This window comes from Xenopus tropicalis, chromosome 9, assembly GCF_000004195.4.
Source record: "Xenopus tropicalis strain Nigerian chromosome 9, UCB_Xtro_10.0, whole genome shotgun sequence".
NCBI lineage: Eukaryota > Metazoa > Chordata > Amphibia > Anura > Pipidae > Xenopus > Xenopus tropicalis.
In genome coordinates, this window is record NC_030685.2 from 36391936 (window position 1) to 36416316 (window position 24381).

The following is a 24381-nucleotide window of genomic DNA, read 5'->3' on the forward strand; positions in this document are numbered from 1 at the left end:
TCCGATCTTTTTCACAGCTCCATGTATCTGCACTGGAAAGTGCAGCTTCTGCCTGAGTGCAGGGCCAGGCCAAAAAACGTGAAAGCAGGCATTTTCTGGCCAACCTTCACTCCCTTCCGTGTACCTACACTCAGGCTGAAGCTGTACTAGCAGGAAAAAATAATGAAAGAAGCAGAGCAAACCTTCTCCTTGCTTGAGGTTTCTATATTGCTGTGTCTAGCATGATCTCTCACAAGGTGTTAAGGGCATTAAAAGATAGTGAATAGTGATTACCCCCCACATTCCATAATCAAGGGGGGGCTGTATTTATCTTGCTAGTGCTTTGGAATTGTATGGTGTGAATATTAGTTTCTACCAGACAAATGCAGTGCAGCAAAGTCTGATTATTGGGTTTAGGCAAGTGCTAAACTGATATGTGCACACCACATACGGTATGATGAGTGCTGATGGGAAACTGTACATGTGCACAGGCTTACAGGAAACCTTGGCTTTATAGAGCCCAGCCAAACCGTCTGAGAGGAAGGAGACTTAACCTTTTATTTTCTTAGCAAAAGGACGCGCGCTGCATCTCTCCAAACCACAGCTCTGTTAGGTCTCATACTGCCAAATATTACTTTTCACCAATGAAGTTGGTGCCTTTTTCTTCCGTTTGATGTATCTGAATTGAATAATATTTGTCTTGAGCCAGTGACGTTTTTTTTCCTTAAAAGGTGCTCAAGGCTGGGAAAAAAAACCTTGAAACGGGATTTGCTGGGGGTGCCTAAGCATATTGGTATGCCCCAGTGAATGTTTTTCTTTTTAGTGTATATGTGTTGCAAGTAAATGTTAAACAAAAAACTGTTAGTCATTTGTAGCAGATCTGTATATTAAATCTGTATAGAATTTTAGACATATATTTGTTAAATATCACATTTTGTCTGTAGGGAGACTGTGCTTTTGAAGATTGCTGCAGTAGATCTAATGGACCAAAAGTGCTCTCTGTTAAAGTTGCAGTATGTTTACAGCCATGTGATAAACATGTAGCTGAAGGAGAAATCAAATTGATGTACTTTCAGTTCATTGGAATCAAATAAATTGAGTTATTTTACTCACATCTTGCATTGTTACTGTGGTTTCTTTTCTTTGGTGCAGAAATAAATATATGGGTGTGGCTTATAAAGGTTGGTGAGCTATTTAACGCTTTGTGTGCCTATTGACTTCCCGCAAACACCTTTGATTCCGCCCTATGCAGTATGTAAAGTATTAAATGATATACAGTATAAACATTTTGCTTTAATAGGACCTTAGGGGAAACAGCATTGTTGTATTTGAGACCTCTGGATAAATGGTTTTCAGAATATGATGATGTAGAAATTAGATTTAGGCATTAGATGTTGCAATTCTTACTGGTAATCTAGATAAAGCACTGTTTGTGCTGAGGCATGCCTCACTTTGTGTCTAGTCCTAAACTATTAAGTCCCATAATGCAATTTTACTTGTATGTATACATGTCCATTTACCATTACTTTATATGTATTCGTTGATACTGTAAATAAATGCCTGTTCTCCCTTAGCGCTACTTAGTCAGTGAGGTGATAAAATTTGTTTAGAAAGATCTTCACTGTCTTCTCCTTTCCTAATCATGGTGTCTCGCAGACGCTGCAGTATTCTGTTCTGGTAACTTCACACACCCATAAAATTCTCCTTTACACCTACCATCTCAAGTTTGGAATCAAATAAATTGAGTTATTTTACTCACATCTTGCATTGTTACTGTGGTTTCTTTTCTTTGGTGCAGAAATAAATATATGGGTGTGGCTTATAAAGGTTGGTGAGCTATTTAACGCTTTGTGTGCCTATTGACTTCCCGCAAACACCTTTGATTCCGCCCTATGCAGTATGTAAAGTATTAAATGATATACAGTATAAACCATCATAAACAATTGAATGTGCTAAAAGGGAAGAAACAGAGCAGAACAGTCAGAAACTCGAGTGTCTTAGGGTCACTAAGGTGTGTGTTTGAACAGTCTGCCTTGCAACATCTTGCTGTTAATTGTTAAAAAAATAAAATAATAATAATGTGGGTCTGTTGATTCCACTCATTGGCTTGTGTGGGTGTCTGCCCAGTATGTCCATTGTGTTAATATTTAGACAGCTAAATTGTCCTTTTCCCGTCAACAAATATCACATGATTGCTCACTGCCCTGCTGTAGGGTAGTGTCCCACAGGGAGATTATTTGCCAACAATAAATCTCTGCTACTACGGGTGGCTTATCTCCCTGAAAAGCCTTTCTACTAGTAATAAAGGGATTTGCTGGTGGAAAGGCCTATGCATCGCTTTGGCTTTCCGAATTCACACAAAGTTTCCTCGTGCAGACAACCGAACCGAAACCATGTGTGGGAACTTTGGGAAACTGAAGCAACACTTATGCCATCCCATGATTAAAGGGCACATTTTAGACTTTAAAGTATTTACATTAATGTATTTGCATACATTTCAGTTTCACCATGTAGCAATTACAACACTTTTTATACATAGTCCCCCTCATTTCAGGGCACCATAATGTTTGGAAGAAAGTAATGGTAGGTATATTAAAGCAGTCATGTTTAGTACTTAGTGCATATCCCTTACATGGAATGTGTGCTTGAAGTTTGTGATTCATATACATCGTCACATGCTGAGTATCTTATCTGGTGATGCTGTGCCATGCTTCTACTGCAGTCACCTTCAATTCATGCTTGTTCTGGGGGCTTGTCCCTTTGAGCATGCCTTCCATATGCTGAACATGAAACTTAATTGGATTTAAATCCAGGTAACTGGCTTAGCCATGCAAAATTTAGCTTTGAGAAACTCCCCTGTTGCTTTAGCAGTATGTATGTATGTATAACTTTATTTATAAAGCGCCACAAGGGTACGCAGCGCTGTACAATCTTACAAAATTACACACAGGGAAGTGTTATAATAAATAAATATATATACAGTGGCTTGCAAAAGTATTCAGCCCCCTTGAACTTTTCCACATCTTGTCACATTACAGCCACAAACATGAATCAATTTTATTGGAATTCCACGTGAAAGACCAATGCAAAGTGGTGTACACGTGAGAAGTGGAAGGAAAATCATACATGATTCCAAACATTTTTTACAAATAAATAACTGCAAAGTGGGGTGTGCGTAATTATTCAGCCCCCTTTGGTCTGAGTGCAGTCATTTGCCCATAGACATTGCCTGATGAGTGCTAATGACTAAATAGAGTGCACCTGTGTGTAATCTAATGTCAGTACAAATACAGCTGCTCTGTGACGGCCTCAGAGGTTGTCTAAGGGAATATTGGGAGCAACAACACCATGAAGTCCAAAGAACACACCAGGCAGGTCAGGGATAAAGTTATTGAGAAATTTAAAGCAGGCTTAGGCTACAAAAAGATTTCCAAAGCCTTGAACATCCCACGGAGCACTGTTCAAGGGATCATTCAGAAATGGAAGGAGTATGGCACAACTGTAACCCTACCAAGACAAGGCCGTCCACCTAGCGCTGATCAGAAATGCAGCCAAGAGGCCCATGGTGACTCTGGACGAGCTGCAGAGATCTACAGCTCAGGTGGGGGAATCTGTCCATAGGACAACTATTAGTCGTGCACTGCAAAAAGTTGGCCTTTATTGAAGAGTGGCAAGAAGAAAGCCATTGTTAACAGAAAACCATAAGAAGTCCCGTTTGCAGTTTGCCACAAGCCATGTGGGGGAAACAGCAAACATGTGGAAGAAGGTGCTCTAGTCAGATGAGACCAAAATGGAACTTTTTGGCCAAAATGCAAAACGCTATGTGTGGCGGAAAACTAACACTGCACATCACTCTGAACACACCATCCCCACTGTCAAATATGGTGGTGGCAGCATCATGCTCTGGGGGTGCTTCTCATCAGCAGGGACAGGGAAGCTGGTCAGAGTTGATGGGAAGATGGATGGAGCCAAATACAGGGCAATCTTGGAAGAAAACCTCTTGGAGTCTGTAAAAGACTTGAGACTGGGGCGGAGGTTCACCTTCCAGCAGGACAACTACCCTAAACATAAAGCCAGGGCAACAATGGAATGGTTTAAAACAAAACATATCCATGTGTTAGAATGGCCCAGTCAAAGTCCAGATCTAAATCCAATCGAGAATCTGTGGCAAGATCTGAAAACTGCTGTTCACAAACGCTGTCCATCTAATCTGACTGAGCTGTAGCTGTTTTGCAAAGAAGAATGGGCAAGGATTTCAGTCTCTAGATGTGCAAAGCTGGTAGAGACATACCCTAAAAGACTAGCAGCTGTAATTGCAGCAAAAGGTGGTTCTACAAAGTATTGACTCAGGGGGCTGAATAATTACGCACACCCCACTTTGCAGTTATTTATTTGTAAAAAATGTTTGGAATCATGTATGATTTTCGTTCCACTTCTCACGTGTACACCACTTTGTATTGGTCTTTCACGTGGAATTCCAATAAAATTGATTCATGTTTGTGGTTGTAATGTGACAAAATGTGGAAAAGTTCAAGGGGGCCGAATACTTTTGCAAGCCACTGTAAATACACAGGGAATAAGTGCCATGTGGTAAGAGACACAGTAGGAAGGAGGTCCCTGCCCCGTAGAGCTTATAATCTAAGTGGTTTGGTAATATACAGGTACAAATTGGAAGGTAAGAGTGCACCAGGTATGGGCATTTGCCCTTAAGCGCAGAACTAGGTTTGGGATCATGTCTTGCAGGATGAAGTGCTGTCCAATGAGTTTGGAGGCATTTACTGGAACTTAAGCAGATAAGCTGTTTCTATACACCTCGGAATTGATTGTGCAACTGCCATCAGCATTTACATCAATAATGAGAAGTGTGCTAGTACCTGTGGCAGCCATACATGCCCAAGCCATAACACCACCAGATGAGCTGGTATGCTTTGGATCTTGGGCAGTTTCTTTTTGTCTTCACACTTTCCTCTCATCATCACTCTGATACAGGTTAATCTTGCTCTCATATGTATATATATAACACATTTTTACAGAATTCTGCAGGCTTTTTTAAGTACTTTTAAGCAAACTAATCTGACCATTTGTGTGGCTAACTAGCAGTTTGCATCTTGCTGTGTAGCCTCTGTATTTCTGTTCATGAAGTCTTTTGCAGATAGTAGTCTCTGACAAAGATATACCTGCCCCCTGAAGAGTGTTTCTGATCTGCTGGACAGACGTTTAAAGATTTTTCTTTACCATAGTGAGGATTCTTTTGTCATCAGCAGTGGTCTTCCTTGGCCTACTAATGCCTTTTGTGATTACAGAGCTAACCAGTGCATTCTTTCTTATTAATGATATTCCAGACAGTTGATGTCTCTAATGGTTTTATTCTTGTTTTTCAGCCTCATAATAGCTTTCTTGACTTTCATTGGCACAGCTTTTCTCCTCACCTTGAACAATGGCAACTTCAGACTCTAAATGGTAGAAGCAGCCTAGGCCTTTTATTAATACACTAATGAATCAGTGCAACACACCTGAGTAATCACAAATACCTGTCAAACCAATTGCCCAACATATTATGGTGCCCTGTATCGAGTGGGACTATATATGAAAAGTGTTGGAATTTCTACATGGTGAAACTGAAATGTATGCAAATAATGTTAAATTAAAGTCTGGAATGTGCACTTTACTTACATCTGAATTGTTTTATTTAAAATTTTACACTGAGGAGCAGAGGGGTAAATCAAAGAAAAATGTTACTTTGTCTCAAACAATATGGAAGTCATGTAGATCGCTTCTTTTTGTGAGTAAAGTTGTGCCAAGATCATTCTTAATGTTGTCCATGGGAGTTTTTTGCAAGCCCCTTTGGAGTTCTTTGGTGTTTGCATCTTCCTCAAGGGAAATTCCTTAGTCTGGATAGTTCAACAAGGGAGGAGCTGCAGTGTACAGTGTAGGACACCTTTGCATATATAACCAGTGGATTATGTATGCAAAAAAGCTACAGGCTATGTATAAATAACCTGTGACTTTTAGCACTTACCTGTAACAGTACCTGTTTATTCATAATTTACAAGGTAGGTATTTGAAAGAATGTTAGCCCCAGTCTAGAGCGCATGTAAGAATATTATTCTAAATTACAAAAGACAAGAAGTCCAGGGACTGGTCCGATTGCCATCTTGGAGTCAGGAAGGAATTTTTTCCCCTCTGCGGCAAATTAGAGAGGCTTCAGATGGGGTTTTTTGCCTTCCTCTGGATCAACTAGTAGTTAGGCAGGTTATATATAGGCATTATGGTTGAACGTGATGGACGTATGTCTTTTTTCAACCCAACTTACTATGTTACTATGTAAGGTATCTACTACTTTTTAATGTCAAAAGCTTGAGATTTGTATTGTAAGAGAGGGACAGCATTGGCATTACTGAGATATAGCTGGGTACATTTTATTCTTGTAAAGGCTATGCCATGATCAGCAGCATAAACCAGCCTGCTACTTGCTGCAGATTGTTTTGTATTAATATCAGTGGGACCCACTTTAAGTCACTCTGTACTTATATTTATCTGCTGAAACTCTTTTATATTTAGGCCATACAATACATACATGTCCACTGTGAACCACAGCACCTCTACTGAAGTCAACGGCAAGTGGTCAGCAAAGTGTAATGGGTATTTTAACCCTTGCATAGCAACAATCAAGATACTGGTGATGAAAGTCACAGTGTAGAATCCTTATGGGTAGCAGCATAATGCTTAAAGCTTGTGATGAAATAATTCTTGATGTTTCTATGCTTGATGCTTTGTCAGAGCCGAAACAATTAAAGTTATTTATCCATAAATATCTTCCAGTTGTTTTATAAATTGTGCTATCATGGTCCAGGCTTTAACAATGGAAGTGCACAAAAAAAATGACCTCTTATCCCTATTGCCTCTCACTTGTGCACAAGTCAATCAATGCCATACACAGCCCTATATTTAACACCTACTTATGGTGGGAATTAAATATGTAAATGCTGGGAGCATGGTTTTTTATTGTGTGCCCATCTATGCCCATTATTGTGCCTAGTGCTGTGTGACATAAAGTCTCTGGTTTCTATTTATGTATGTATGTATATATGTATGTATGTACTTCTCTCACCCAGCACCATCTGTCATTATTTCCTTGTCAATAATGTTCTGAAGGTTGCCTATGCCAAAAAGAGTTTATGGGCATATGTTACAAAAAAGGGGCAATGGTGGGTTTACAGGACCCAGACAAGGGGAATGTTTAACTTGGATGCTCTATCCAAATACCAAATAGATAAACCTAAAGGGGTAATGCTGTAGATTTCCATTTACTTCCTGGCAGAAGCAGTCCAACTGCTAATACTGATAAACGGTGTGCAACTCTGAGTGACTATACAACCCCATGAAAGGTACTATTTAGGCATTGTTATTTTGCACTTTATCCACCAGATGGCACTATGAACATGTTTTTACATTTTCTGAGCAATTGCAATGTGGATAAAACTAAAGTAACCAAAGAACACTCCTAAAAGGGAATGTTATGCTATCAATTTATTGATATTTATATATATATATATATATATATATATATATATATATATATATATATTTATATATACCTCTGTACAAAAAAAAAATAAAATATAGGGGTTGTACCTGGAGCAGTTATACCTGCAGAAAATAATTACTAATTGTATTCCACTGGCAACACCAAAGTTGTGTTAAAGAGATACTCACACCTGAAATTAAACACGTTTTTAAATATATCTTAACATTGTCTTTGCATGCTTTTTATAATTTTGTATTTAAGTATTTGCCCAATTCCATTATACTACCCATCTGATCCCCCATGTTCCTCTATGAGTAGGCTGCCATATTTGTGCCGCAGGAGTCCGTTAGTATTAGAAGCTATAACTGACAGATTATTATTATTTTTAACATTTATTTATAAAGCGCCAACATATTCCGCAGCGCTGTACAATAAGTGGGTTTCATACATTGGACATACAGAGTAACATATAAAGCAATCAATAACCGATACAAGAGGTGAAGAGAGCCCTGCACAAAAGAGCTTACAATTAAGGAGGAACAGTCAGGTCGGCAAAACAGTTGGGTTTAGGAACTTCAGGTAACAATTACTTACAGAAGCAGCTGTATCGGCAAGAAACTATCAACATGACCTATAGGAAACTTTTTATGCACATTCATATTTAAAAAAGTAATTTTTAGTGTCAGTATCACTTTAAAGAACAAATGACAAGATTATGACACTACAAAAGGCTATTGGAAAAAGATAAGAATTATGTCTGGAAGCTTAAACAGGCCTGAAACTAGAATCAGAAATTTTTACTGTTGAAGATACAAATACAGGTATAGGACCCGTTATCCAGAATGCCCAGGACCAAGGGTATTCCGAGTAAGGGGTCTTTCCGTAATTTGGATCTTCATACTTTAAGTCTATTAAAAAATCAATAAAACATTAATTAAACTTAATAAGATTATTTTGCATCCAGTTAGGATTAATTATATCTTAGTTTGGATCAAATACAAAGCACTGTTTTATTTTTACAGAGAAAAAGGAAATCAATTTTTAAAATCTGAATTATTTGCTTATAATGGAGTCTATGGGAGACAGGCTTTCCGTAATTCGGAGCTTTCTGGATATCGGGTTTCCAGATAAGGGATCCCATACTTGTAATATATTAACTAAATGACTCTTTAAGGTAGTGGTCTTGTTTGTTTGAGTCCCCTCTATAAAACTGTGACTGACGCCATCTAATAATGAATGCAGTAACAGCATTAGTGCAGACCTAGCAGAACCCCCAGATGCAAGTGTCAGCAGCAGAAACACTGACAGCAGGTTCACCCAGCTTCACTTCAGGTTCCCTTATTAGAGAATCCATCTCAGTAATGTGTTCTACCTTCCCAGAGTTTTTTTCAAATTGACAAGTAATCCTACAATTTATTCTTTATTGTCCCATATATATGTATATGTATATACGTATATATGTATAATAAATGTTATTGGAAAAGATTTTGCTGGACATTGGACTTTTTTATTGTACATATACAGTATATGTTTTATTTTTAGCAGCTATAATTTGCTGATACTATGCAACCTCATCCTCTTATGGAAAGTGCCCTCTAGTGGTCAAACTATTAAGAGAATGTTGCTCAGATTACCAAGCAATATATTTTGGATATAAGCTTCTCTTAGACACAAAAGTACCCCATTGTCACTTCCAGCTTGCCAAGGGTGACTTTTCTCCAAAGGCTGCCCAGAGGCATTCTTCATAATGCCACCCCTTCTCACTGAGCATTATTTTTGGCGTCAGATCAGGACAAGGAAGGTCACATTTGGGTTTTGTTTTCTACTGAAAGATGAACTTTCGCCAATGCTTCAGGAAATGAAAAAAAATAAATAAATAACACGCATAAAAGGAAGGTTAAAAGAAAAGGTAAAAGAGATGGAACAACAGAGAAAAAAAGAATGAAATTCAATAGATTGTGAAACAGAAGTGGTGGAAGTAAGAAGCATTAAAAAGGAGAACAGAATGTAGGCGGCTGCTTGTCGTGGCTACAAAATAGACAATTGTCTCTACTTTTTTTAGCAGAGATAATTCTCATTATTGTTTATGGCAGGGTATTTTCTGGTGACAAGCTGTGACAAGTAACTGGCTACAAGTAGCACCATGTGTCATAGCTCTTAGGAGAGAAGGGGAGGCAAAAAATTAAGGCAGAGTTAAAAGGAGATAATAATTTAAGCAGGAGGGGAGGAATTAAGACAACAATGGAGAGCACAGTGTGAAAGGAGGATACAAACAAGAAAATATAAGATTATGATAAAGGCTGTTGTGGGAGCATGTGAAAGTGGAGGAGTAAAGACAGAAAGGGTAAAAAAAAATGGCAAATAGGGGAGGTTCAAGAAGAGATAAAGGGTAAGCTGTGAATTGAAAATGGGGAATGATTGTATAGGGGGATATCCCTGTGTTACTTAACCATCTAAAAACAAGCACCCCCCTACTTATCAGCCAAGGATGTGCCATTATTTCACCTTACAATGAATGGAGACCCTTCTTGTAAACCAACCCCCTGGCAATAAGGTATGGGGAAAAAATTGTACGGTATGGGAAAAGAAAATCTGCAACAGTGGAAACAACTCCTAAGCATTAGGGGCTTCAGTAGGGTAAGTATAATGCATTCAGCTTCTTTATAATCTTTTGCTTATTGACCCTGGAGCACTATATTTTTCTGGATGCTGTCAGGCTGATTTGTGTGTGGGATTAGTCCGAGGAAGGGGGGTGGGTGTTAAACTCTACAATGCCTTTGTAAAATTTGAAATAAGCTGTGACTGCAATATTGTTTGAGAAAGGGGCCCTTTTGGCTCCTCGCTGGTAGCTAATACGTGCTCCATCTGCGTTGTCTTGTTACTGATGAATGTGTTTATTTATATAGCTCAAACCTGCTGTGGACCAAGCCCTCTACATGGGATTACCAGATTTAAAAACAAAAGTCCAGCTGAGAAGTCTTTGTTCTTCAGACTTCAAATTAATATTTCAATAAACGCTATCTGATGAATGACCCTAAAGTCTAATGTCACACATGGCATTTTGTCTGCTTTTTGTTACCACAACCTCTTAGTTCAGGAAAAATCTCTGTGAATCACATACCATTGTAATCAGAGGGGATAGCCTACAAGTAAGCCTCATCATTATCCCCTTAAAGCCCCAAACCTAATGCTTTCTTTTGCCTACACTTGACAGTAAACTACAGCGTAACTCAAAGCCAAACAAAGTAGTAATAGCACCCAAGGCAGTGCTTCTTAGCCCTTCCTAAATGCCTCTACCTTCTTGCTTACCCCCATTCCTATCCACCATTTGGCCTACACAGACCTTCCCCAGTAGACTTTAGGTAGGGTTATCCATATCATGGAAAGACCCCTTATTTAGAAAACCCCCAAATTTTTAATACATGCACTACAAAAACATTAGTTGGTACCATGTCATTTTATAATATAGTTCCCATTTGTACACAAAGAAGATTATAGGGGCATTTATCAAGACAGGCACTCTCCTTTGGAAGTAAATATCTCCTCTATTAAGTGCAAACCTGCCTTAACGTCCATTAATGAATTAGACTTACCACCTAAGTTCCAGAATATGTTAAAATAGTGAAACAAAAATATATGCAATTTCAAAAATGTAATAATGAAATAGTCCTCAATACACAGTGTGTGAAAATGGTAAATGGAAGGTAAAAAGGTGTATATGGGTCTCCCAATCTTAAAATGAAAGATCAGTTATATGAATGGATATCATATGGTCTATCAGCACCCAAATGGAGATGAATATGAAAGTGTGTAATAATTTTCCAGTCCTCTCAAAGCAAATGTTGTTTTTTCCCAGGCTGATTATTAAATAATAATAATATCAGAGAAAACCCTTTCATACTGGCACAAGCCTAACAACTAAGTGTATTTTTGTTTAATTTTCACAATGTAAAGGTGGTGAATACTATAAGTTTGCGAGAAGGGAAATTGATCCCTGGAATGGTCCCAGTGGGGCAATGAGTTGCCAGAGTAGCTCAAATGTTCCATTTTAAGTCACATTTTATTTTCTCTACTCACGCCTTCGCTACTCTTTCCTCTTGTTTCTGCTTTTTATTTTCTTTGTAAATTTAGAGCCAGTCTGTTTCATTCGATATTTAGTGCTGTCTCCCTACTTGGTGAAATCTTAATGAAGTCCAGCTAGCCAAGTTTATAGTATTATTAAGATTTTCTAAACCAAGGATATAAATGTTTAAAGATGCTCCTTTCTTTTATACTTGTCCAAAAGCTCTGTTGTGAGCTTTGTGTATGCCAGTCTGATGATGCAATATTTACCATTTCCCCTTGGAAGCTTGCTTACACCCTGCCAACTTGGCTGAGGATCTCAGATGGACAGATATTATGAAATGTTGCTGCAGATCTTCTCTTGGCTTTGATTCAGGAATCTAAATGGTCAACTAACTGTCATTCACTTTTTGCTCTTTAGGCCATTCCATTGTAACTTTCTCATTCATATTAATGAGTCTGGCGCTCTCTTTGTTGGAGCAGCAGTCTAAATTAGTTATATTTCATTAATGGCACCTGAATATTGACACTCTAGGAAAGGTGCAGTACATTTCCACACACACATGTATTATTTGAACTGGGGATTGTTTTGGATACTTTGTAAATTTACTTCAAAGTTTTTACTGGAACCTGTTACTCTTTAAATCTATGGTATGGCTAAAGGACTTTCTGTCTGTTTGCAAAATGCCCACCTCCAACATCCATCCAAAAGATCGAGCTAACACACTGCACTTAGGTGCCACAGTAATTGGTCATCCAACCTACTGTATATCCTAAAGGTAACTCAGATATGCTGCTGCCACCTCATCAATATGAGCTCCCACTTCTCACAACTCTGTCACAACTCTGCATCTAATGTCTGTAGTAGTTAAAGTTCAGTATTGTGTCCTGCAATGGCCAGGAGGCAGTGGTAGATGGTGATAAAGTTGACAGCATGAACCAGTATAATTTATAATATAGTGCTGATATTTTGCACTTACATTTATGCAGACCTTTACAGAGATTATTCCATATTAATATCAGTTGCAGCCTAATGTTTCTGTCACATTCACACACACTGTGGACCATTTCATTACAAGCCAATTAACATGCCTGTATGTTTCTGTAAAGTGGGAGAAAGCTGTATTGCCCTGCAGAAACCTACACAGTCACAGAAGAACATTCAACTTCTTGCAAGTGCTATGTAATTGTAATTATACCTCAACACTGCAAGGCAGCAGTACTAACCACTGGGCACAGTGGCAACTTTAAATGTGGCAATACACTTGTTGGTACCTGACTAATTTGGGATACCATACAAGTGGCCATACATAGGTTGGCCACCATTCTATTGTTCTCTTCATTCAGAGCAACAGCCAGAACTAAACGAATTGCTTAAACTCATCTTCACCTCCTCAACTACCAATGCATCATGCATTGGTTGACACTGTCCATCAAATAATTACATATTCAAACCTGCCAAATCAACATTTCATCTGATTTTATTGGTATGTGTATGGCCAGCTTTAGAAAAGATTTACAGTTATTTTGCTGGAAATCTTGCCCTTTACAATAGCACCATCACCTTCTGCTTTGGGTGCCAAAATGCCACCATCACACATTTAGACAGGTAGCATTGTCTTGGCATCCACAAAACTCAGACTTGTGCCTTAGACTACCAGATGGTAAAGGCTGATTCATTATTCCAGAGAACACATTTCCACTGCTCCTAAGTCTAATGGCAGTGACTTATAGACCAGTTCAGCTAACTCTTGGAATTGCAACTCCTGGCAGTGCACATGGAGATGTTAGCCTTTGGTGCAGCCGATTGCCCATAGGAAATCCATAGTCCTGATTAATAGTTCTTTGGAGATGTTGCTTCGCAGTTTGGAACTGGACAAAGATTGTTGTTCCAAAGGAGGAAGGGGTGTCCAGAAACTGTTGGCTATATGGTCTATGCAGATACTTTATACCAAATAGTGTTATAGTGTATATTTCAGGGGCTGTGGAAGATTATTGCACTGAAGACTAGATGGAATTTAGGGCAAACTATGATATTCATAGAAGACAGATCTGTGTTGTATAGCTATAAAATTTAACACATTAGAAAATGATTAGAAGCTTTCCTCCCACTTCTTTTTTCCTGAATACATACTGTATAGTTTTGTACTACAGATGCTTAACAGCAAGATCCCTTCTTGTTTTCATAGGAATTGGTCTCTTCTCTGATTGGCTGCAAGTTTGCTTCCCTGGGGAAGGGTGTGTAGTACAAGTTAAGCAGCAGGTTCTGATAGGCTCTGTTTTGTTCTTAAAGACCCCATCCCTCCTTCTGCAGTGGGCAGGGAATTAAGAAGCCTGCGCTTTGTAAAGAAAGTTTTCATTCATGCAAAGGTTGTGAGCTCCTTTTGAGAAGAGGACCAATGTTCCTTTGTTAATGTAGAACTAAAGCAGTTGACCCTGTGGACATGGAGCTGCCTGCTGTGTTACTGTGTGTTATTGCGGCAGGCTTTATGGGCAGTAAGTACAAACATACCATTTATATTCCTAAACTGCATATTCTAGCTGCAGCATTATAAATTGTGTATTGCAATCCATGTTTAATAATAATCAGTGTTAAATCTTAGGCAGGGGTTTGCTAGTAGTTATATTAGACTTATGAATAACTGCAGTGCAGTATTTTGTCATATTGATGCTTTAATACAACGATTCACTCATATTATTGAGCAGTTATTTCAGTATCAGAATAATCAGTTTTTTCTTATATGCTGAGAGATTTGGTGCTTTTCCACACAGTTATAACAGTGGCCCTCACAATGACAGTATCTTGGCAAACTTGTATCAGGATAGATGTGCAATCAGTGTCGTATTTCTGGCAGTTTGTGTGCTCAGTGGGCATTAAAGAAATAGTTCTGTGCAAGGTAGCTGAACCATGCACAGCCCTGACACTAATACCTTCCTTCCACAAAGGCACTGTCCTGCAGGTCTGATGCCAACAGAGATGGCATTCAAATGTTTGTGCGTGTGATATGGTATGTTGCACACAAGCTCTGCCATTAAGAAGCTGCCATGTAGACTGACGGGTAACTGTTTACATTTCTGCAATTTCTTTCCGCTCAGAGTATGTATGGAATCTGCAAAATGTAAAAGTCATGCAATAGCTCAAAAAGTCCAATAAATCCACTGAAATGTAGAATTTTATTTTAGGGTTAAAGAGAAAGCTATATACATACCAAAAACTATTTTGTTTCAGTATTTAATTTCTAAGAAAAAACTATGCAAGCAACTATATGAATTACTTGTTTTTTTTGTTCTCGAATGTGCAGAACTGTGACTTCAAACAAAAGTTCCCATTGATGACAGAGCATTTTAAACTGAATTGCCTTCAAGGAGTTGGATTTTCTTAAGTGCTAATAAGACACTCATTCATATCAATTCACGCTTGTTACTGAAATACCTAAGTAGAGGCCACCCGAAGGCCAATAACTGTCACTTTCTGCTGAAAGAAAAAAACAAAGGATTGCAAGCTCAGAGAGCAAAATGAATGGTCAGAGTGGAGTCTGTATATTACATCCATGTAATTAAGCTTTGGTTAAATCCTCCACATACTTCCCCCATAATGCTGATAGCCTTGGGAACTGGACTAAGTCTGAAAAATGAAAGGCGTGGTAGTTACAGAAGGAAAAAATTGTATTTCAGCTGTTGAATTTGTTAACCAGTTTGTTCCTAAAGTTGCAACACATTTAGACCTAAACCACTAACTCAGCACATAAAAAGTCTGCAGACTAATAGGATTGCTGATCTGATGTGAATGGCCCAATTACAATGATTACGCTATAGTTACAGATCTTGAAAACTGAATTTAATGCATTTAATCACGCAGCCCAGGTATCAGCAGCAGTATATATTTAGAGGAAAATATAAATAATTTGTATATGTTGATTTATCTTCATTTCTTCTTATCGAGAGTGCAGCATAATATGAGAGCATAGTTTACTGTGGCAGTGAAAATACTTACAGTTCTATGGGAGCTGCCATACTGTCTGTCTTTGATAACGTGTTCTCCATAGACTATAATAACATTGGCTCTGATAGTGATTGTAAATATGCTATTCCTGCTTAGTGATCATATTTCTGCCAAGAAGTACTTTATGGAAACAGATATGTATAAAGGAAAATGTGCTGAGAAAGAGTAATCTCTGACCTCACACATCATTCTCTGGCAAAGTTAAATAAAAATTGAATTCTGTTAAATGGTTAATAAAAATAATGGTCAGTCTTCCCACTGTCTGCTCTTTGTATGAATGATGTATTTTATTCATGTACTGCTGCTTGTATACACAGCCGTGCTTCATTCATTAACAAATAATATCCAAGGCAACTCTGAAAGCATTAACCCATTTGCTCCAAAGGCTCTAAAAGGTCATACTTATATAAATGCCATTTGAACAATACAAAGTAGCCCATTGTTTCAGTTGGTCCAAAGAATGTGGGTGGTATTTGTTTTAATTACAGTAGGAAATTAAAGCAAGACTGATAAGAAAGGGGTGGGGTCATCCCTTCTGTCCTACAATCTACCACACTGCATGCATGGGAAAGCTAGAGCTGGCATGATAGTTGTTTTCATCATCACGCTTGATTAGTTATACTGCTGTACTGCCTGGAGACAAGATAAAGCACCAACACCCATTCTTAGAATCCTGGGATAAAACTGAATGCAAATAATAGGTTACTCTAACATTTATACATTTTAAAAAACTGATATATTCATATTTCCATATGTATATTTTTCCTTTGAACTCCTTGTTTAAGGTGATTGTATGTTCCATTGTAGCAAAGAAAAGCAAAAAATTCAACTATGTGGGACACAATGAGCTTTCTGTTGCAGAAATGATACACAGGGGCATTGGCAATTATACCTAAGGCATATAGAAATATATACGCACATCTGTCTGCGAGTAATTGCCAATAATTCAGCCCCTTGAATCCGGACACTGATGGTTTCCTCTCAAAAGTAATTATTTTAAATGCTGTTCAAACTCTGTAGCTGGACTGCATTTAGAAGTGGCTGGGCCCCAGGCAAAACAGACCTTTTTGGGGGTCTATTATTTATATTATGAAGTCCAGCATTCAGCTGTTGGGTTGCTGGGAATTATACTTTGACAAGTGACAAGTCTCAGGTTAGGCAACACTCATAAAAAGTGTTAGCTGTCACTATGTTGACCCACTATATACACTAATGCTCTTTTCCTACCTAAGGTAATTGGCTGGCCACCCATAATATGTGGGGTCTTGTGTGGTTACCTATCTTTGGATCCATAAAGATAGCTCTGCTCTGTGGGGCAGTGGCTTGAATGAAAATAGTAGGGAGCCAAACAAAATTCTAAGTAATAAAAAGTAAAAGAACAATAGGTTTTTGGCTGTTGGGGTCAGTGACATTTGAAAGCTAGAAAGAGGCAGAAGATAAAAATACAAAAATTACAAAAAGACTAACTGAAACTCTGCTAAGTTAAGGTGGACTGCCCATTTAATATTGTTTTATCAGCTTATTATGTAAATAATATTATATAACACTTGTATTGTTAAATTACAATAATGTTGTACAGATATTAAATCACTTAAAAAGAACGAATGCAGCGAATGGTGCCACCACAAAACAGGGCATTGTGTACAAAAGAAGGGAATGTTCTTTTAAATTCTGTTAACTCTGTATTGTCTATACATATATACAAATATGTGCAGAATACAGGCAAACACAGTTGCAAGCTTTTTCCATATTTTTGTGTTTTTTAGATTAATGATCTCTTTAAACTTTCAGCCAATGAGAATGTCTATATTCAAAGCAGTCACTCTGAATGCGCAAGAGCACACCCCTTAGTGCTCATTCTAAGAGCACTTGCGCCCCGGGGGTGTGCAAAGAGATGCACCCCAGCCCTGTCTTTACCACATATTTTAGAGCAGCCAGTGAGAGGACCATTCCCAATGCCTCCCACATTGTTCAAAAAAAGGCCACAGTCGACACAATGGGCATTGTGCGAATAGCGGCAGCACCATTGAACTTGACCAGTGCTTATATGCAAGTGCATGTAAGTTTTCCGATATAAGCACGGTAAACTTTCTACTGCAGCATATAAATCCATGAACACAATAATGATTTGGTTTGGAAAGGGTTATATATAAATCCATGAACACAATAATGATTTGGTTTGAAAAGGGTTATATATAAATCCATGAACACAATAATGATTTGGTTTGGAAAGGGTTATATATAAATGCATGAACACAATAATGATTGGGATCAAGTAACAGGCAGAGATACTATTCCCCCCACACACTTTGAGTTTGGGCGCACAGCCAAAGAGAAAAGCAGCAGGTACTGAAAAAGTGATTGTTGGCTTTTTTGTAAATAACTGACACAGAATCACAACCTAACCTAATGCTTGTTTATGGATATTCTCACTTGGCACAATGCCTTGGATTTGCTTTAAAACAGTATTACTCCTTCTTGGTTTGCATCAGGACGCAGAATATTCATATTTATTATTATAGGTTATGATAACAATTGGCAAAATGTATTGTTTGTTATAGAACTTCAATGTTACTCTTGTAGCCCCTACACTTGTTTGCCGAAGCTCATTTTGGCAGACTCTGGAAATTCTGAGACCAAGGTTAACACAATATACACATAAACCTGAAACCTGCACCATGCATGTTACAGATAAGCATATTGAATAAATGTCCTCTTCTCATCATGATTTCTTCTTGAAGCCAGTACCCTGCAGAAATGCAGATGTAGAGAAACACACATAAGGCAGGGCAGATGTTGGATGCAGGTAGGCAGCACACAAGTACAACCTGCAACAGACTGTGCCTACCTACAGGCAATTTATACCTCCTTGTCACCATTTGCTGCATTAAAATACATAACTAGCCACATAGATAAAAAACCATTGTTGTCTGCCCTGGCATACATCAGCATACACACCAACAGGGTATGCACCTCGGTACGCAGGTGGGATGGGGGTTGGGTAGGGACGTGTGGGGGGCCACAATGCGGTGGGGGGACGTAATGGGCCCTGCACCTCCCAGTCCGACTCTGATACCATGCATTAGTTGGCCTCACCAGTATACAGTATGTATGTTCACAGAAAGATCAAAAGGCTTAATAATGTGTTTCTTTATTTGTAGAAGCTCAGGAGATTTCTGAAGACTCTGGTTCCTGCATGTCAGACTGTCCAGGTAATTACAGTGTTTATTTCTCTTAAAAGCTCAACTGGTTTTCAGTCAGTCTCTTGCTTGATCACTAACTTCTCAGTCTTAGATGTGAACAGATTTGACAACTTACAATGAAAAGTCCTGTTGTCAGCTTAGATCATCAGATCTGGGCCGTGACTTAAAGGATAAATATAGGTATAAAAGCCATATTTTATATACTGGATGCATTGCACCAGCCTTAAGGTCCATCATCTCTACAGTATAGTAGTAATGATTTGGACCTTCCGAATTGTCACATGCTCAGCTTGGTCTGGGCAGTTGTTGAAAAGCTAAACTTAAGGGTTGTTACAAATCACCAAGCAGAAAATGAGCTTTGCCTGTTATATGAGCTGATGATATAGGGTTGATTAATAATTCTGATGCTATTTGCACTTGTTTCAGAGCTGCTATGTGCTAATAATCTGTATATATTACTAATCATCCTTATATTGTAAAATGTATATTATATATATATATACAGTATAAAGTAAGTCAGTCCCTAAGCTCAGTAACTGACAGCAGCACAGAGCATGTGTAGGTAAGCAGCAGAGAAGAAGATGGGGATTTACTGGGCATATTTGGGTACAGATCTTCCCTGCTAAAGGGCCGTGGTCGACTTGGGCTCATACAGAAGCTCAAAACATAATGTACAACATTTCTGCCCTACTTCTTTAGTTAAGCTTTAGTTAAGCTTTAGTTCTCCTTTAAATCATCTGAGGGTTTAGCGATTAATAAGGGTATGATTTGTGCTGCACACCAAACCTTGGGCAGTGTGTGTATACTTCATATGTGCTATTTTTTGCAACATTTTTCTTCAAAATTCAAAAAGCTTTAAGTAAAATGGATTTCAGAGAGGAAAAATTCATAACGGCTGTGTGTGTTAATAATTACGAATTAAGAATTACGTTAGTATTAAAAAATGCATTAAGAAACAGAGATTGGTCATTTAGTCAGACAGGTTAGAACATTTCTGTTGGATAGCAACAATATCTTTGCATGTATTGCCTGATTGTCAGATACTCAATACATGCAAAGATATTATCATTATCCACCAGACATTTTCTAACCTGTCTGACCGACTGATCGCCATGGTACAAAAACTGACTGGACAATTATTTGGAGCTCACACGCACGGTCCTAAAATCATATGAAACTTTGTTTCATATGATTATATCAGTGCATTTCCAGCCAGCTTAACACTAGCTGTTCCTGGCTACTCTACCTAGAGTATTGGCTTTGGTTCTGGCCCCGGTCATAACGCTTCCGAGTGATCAGCAATTTTTGAAAAATGACATCTTGATTAGTTTAGGACTGGAAAGTTTTGAAAGATTGTTGTGGTTTTCAATGTAAGTAGCCAACAGAAATGACTTTTTTTATTTTTTATTTAAGAAAAAGCTTTTGACTGGCTGACAGGGTACTTACCATAGATATATGATGGTGAGGAAAGGAGGGCTGATGGGGAGAGTGTTTTGTGATTGTCTGTATGTGTTGGAGTGGTGTTAAATGTACCAATCCCGGCATATAACTACACCTCAGGTGTTCTCAGATTCTAGAATAAGATCTGTGGGTAAAAAATACAACTGATTGTGCTAATTTAGCAGAAAAGCTCGCACATTTACATCTAAATGTCATCAGACAGACATCAGGCTCAAGATGAATTATTTTGTCAAATGGGGTGTTACATGGGGAATTACCCCACACTACAATATCCTTGGTGGGGTAAAACACTGCTCTTGCTAGATCACACGGTCTATCTCACAACTTTTGGAGTGTTCTATAACAGGAGATATCTGCCACTAACTTCACCTTAAACCCATAAACCCAACTTCACTAACATTTGAATTACCTTAGGGCTCAGTATACTTACTAAGGCTTTCTACCTCAAGCTCCGTAGCATATTCACCCCTGACACTGTGTGAAATATAAAGAGCCAGAACCATGGGCTCCCACCCAGGAACATACTCACTGGGACAAAAGGGAATACCTCAGTTTCACAGGGCAAATGTTGCACATCCACACATTGGGGACAGGTAGCTTTTTCAAATCCCCTAAACTGCCAATTAATATTATTTGGTGTTCATGGGCAGTGTTGCATTTTTTTGAAGTTACAACATTTGGTCGTAAAACCTAATAAAAATATTGTTAAAACTACTCAATAGGTACTGGTCAATTAAACTTCCAGAAGGGTTCCAGATACATCTACAGCTACTCCACTTCCACTGGAACATTTTTGGCAGAAAGTTCTTCAGCTAGAAGAGATCTATCTCTGGAATGTGCAGTTCACATAGAAGTCATTGGAAAATGTCACATGGTTCTACAGGTAAACTATACAAGCTAAGTCACCAGATTCTGCTACTTTAGGAAACATACTTGTCAATCAGAATTGTGATATAAAACATACCTAACTATTCTATAGTTAAAGAATTTCCATATGGTTCATTTTTACATTTACATTAAATCAGAGGCAGTTATAAGAAGCTTCTGTTCTCAACAACAGGGAGAAAATGTCAGTACACCTGCTCTAAAACAGTTGTGTTTCTTCTCTAGAAATGGATATGTTGTATAGTTCTGCTCAAAGGGACATCAACTCCCTCTTCAAGAAGAAGCCACTCTGTATATCCAGTGCTTACAGCTCTTATAGCTTTGCTGAGTCACTTTGAAGAAACTATTTGTCTCTGACATACATCACAGCTTCTAAATGCCTCTGTACATGAGGTCCTGTTGGCAAACCATCATAGGCCAGGTATCCTCCTTCACTTATGAACGTACTAGTTTCAAGTGCATTCAGTACATTTTCTAAAACAAGGCTTTTTATTTTCAAGTCTACAATCATTAAGTAGCTAAGCCATGATCATAAACTTGTAGCTATAACACCACAGGGCCTGGGGCCAGGGAATGCTTTGAACAATCCACTTCTTTGTATGTTGAAAGCAATTTTGTCACCATGGCTTTAGCATGGCTATTAATATGAAAATATGATATTGTTAATTCCAATAATAAGTCCTCCAATTCATCTTGCTAAGGTACGGAAAGTTGTTCTGTTTCAGCCTAGAAATACATACAGCTATATATATAGTTTGAAAAAAAATCCAGGCACTACTAAGAAGTGCACAATATATTGAAATGAAAATAATAAAAAACAGAAGGGGCCATTTATGTCTGGTACCACAGTTGTGGTTGCCCAGGTTTCCTCATAGTTAATTGTGTGTAAAACCCCATTCATTAATGGTACTTGCATCAAAGGGAGCTCTTTGCACTTCTGTATAGTTGCGCTCTGAACTCTGAAGCTACCACCTGGTGCGGAGATGGCAGTAGCTCCAGGGTTTCCTCAGCACCCTTCATCTTACATCTAAAGAATCGAGTGCACACTTCAATCCCACAACAAACACAAGAAATGATGCCAACCAGATTTGATAAACTTTCATCACAATTGTGTTCAAACCATGGGGCAGTGCAAGCGTATTAGCATTCATTTTGTTGTAATTGTGTCTACTGCAACCCTGGTAAGTGCAACAAAGTCAAAATTCTAGAAAAAAAACATTGCATTTTAGGAAGAAACCGTGGTGCTCTCTGCACTTGTGGACCTAAATGACCACTAGAATCTTTAGAAGCTACTGATGTTATAGCACATATTTGCTTTTCCATTTCAGCTGAAGGACATGAAAGTAAGGACAACAGAGATGTCAGAAAATTCCTCCAAAGAATTTGAAAGTTTGAGGTGCAAAAATATTTATCTTGATATTTTATTTTAATTGAGTGCATGAATGTGAATGTAAAGACCTTTATTTATTATGAAATGATTACAAGTATTACAAGTTATTGCTTTATCAATGAAAAAAGAAATAGCATTTCTTTTGGTTTATTGGTGTTTATTCCTGTTTAAACAATCATTGTGGCATGTTGTGTATGGAGAACTAGTTACAAAGTGATCAGAAGGTTTTATTAGAGGTGGTTTATGGGCAGATTACAGTAAGGCATGTGAAATCTAACATTTTTCCTTACAACACAGGGATGCACTTGAGAAACTGCCACTTCAGTTTTCATACCACGATGGTAAAATTCAAAAACTTTGTCCATCAAGCCAAGAGCCAATTTGGTCGCTTAATATAAAGCGTGGAATTCTCAGTGTGTTGCAGGGAAACTTAAAGGCTCCAGCAGCAGGCAGATCCATTGTAGAGGTGAGAAATATTTCATCTTTTTAATGTGCTTTATTATATACAGGCTTTGCCAGTTACTGTTAACCTGTAGTATGAGTGGAGTATTGTCTAAATAAAATAATATTGTGCTAGATGCTTCACTGGTCTAGACCAGTGATCCCCAACCAGTGGCTCATGAGCAATAGGTTGCTCACCAACCACTTGGATGTTGCTCTCAGTGCCCCCAAACCAAGCTTTCCTAGCAAATAAAGCCTCCTGTGAGCTGATAGTGTGCATAGAGGCTGCCTAATAGCCAATCTTAGCCCATATTTGGCACCTCCATGAACATTTATGGTGCTTGTGTTACTCTCCAAGTCTTTTTACATTTGACTGTGGCTCCTGAGTAAGAAAGGTTGGGGATCCCTGGTCTAGACCATCACTGTGTGACCAGGTTGTGGCTATCTGTATTGCACAGGTTGTAACCTGTATCAACCTGAGGATCTGGGGTGGTGTAAACACAAAGAACTAGATATTTTATTATAGACAAATAAAAACCACAGTGCAACACCCAATGTCACATGCAGAAGGTTGTGTATAAATGGGCTTGGATTCCAAAGCAAGTAGTGATAGGGACAAATATGTTTGTCAGCAAGGAGAGGTGGCAATGCCTAAATGTTCACCTGTGTTAAGCTTCTTATACACCAAAAATCATCCAGGTTGAGGTGCTGATAGGAAATAGTAAGTAACAAATAATAATAATAATAGTAAATAAGTCTACCAAGTTTTTTATGTCTCTACATTCTATTTCATTTTATACATATTTTACAACTTGTAGCCAATTTCTTGTAGTGGTTTCTATTCTGTGACACAAAATATTATAATTGTTACCCTTTTTGCCAGGTGGATGTTTTAGGGAGATGTCCCACCTCATATGAACTCCGAGGAAATTCTTTATGGAAAAGAAAAGATCTCAGTCAGTGTTCTAATAGAGTCCTGGGTTCTACCTCAATACGATCAGTTGCTCTCCCAGACAAAACAGTAAGTACTGCACAGTAAGAAGAATTTATATTTATTCTGGGGACTGACTCCAATTGTTATGTCTTAATAAAAATAACTACAGCTATGGGAACCCAATAGGATTATTTTGCCACCATTATGGATTCATGCCACTTAGTTAAAATAAAGAACAAGGTACTGTTTTATTACAGAGAAAAAGGAAATCCCCCCTACCCCATGATTTCACCTGCGTTGCAGGTCACCCATAGGCCACCTATGCAGAAGAAGCAGATCCGGTAGTTACAACAGTGGAAGGGAACTGGAGTATTGGCTGGAGCAGTGCTCACTATTCCAACAATGCTTCAATGGTACATGTAACTAAACCCAGCAGTGCAGGGATTAACAAAGGACTGGCATATTGCCATACTAAATTATACTGCTTTTAATGAT

General features: G+C 38.3%; 1 protein-coding gene across 3 annotated transcripts in view; it reads left to right on the forward strand.

Annotated features, from left to right (window-relative positions):
- Positions 1 to 13880: 13880 nt before the first annotated feature.
- LOC100496911 overlaps positions 13881 to 24381 on the forward strand; it is a 138294-nt gene continuing 127793 nt past the window's right edge. For all 3 annotated transcript variants that reach the window (XR_004220452.1, XM_031893160.1, XM_002941059.5), the window contains exons 1-6: positions 13881 to 14065; positions 18734 to 18784; positions 20959 to 21119; positions 22450 to 22517; positions 22809 to 22977; positions 23836 to 23973. Coding sequence is in view for 2 of the 3 variants with exons in the window: in XM_031893160.1 (XP_031749020.1) it covers positions 14014 to 14065; positions 18734 to 18784; positions 20959 to 21119; positions 22450 to 22517; positions 22809 to 22977; positions 23836 to 23973 (639 nt within the window). In the remaining variant the exon portion in view is untranslated. The remainder of the gene's footprint in view (positions 14066 to 18733; positions 18785 to 20958; positions 21120 to 22449; positions 22518 to 22808; positions 22978 to 23835; positions 23974 to 24381) is intronic.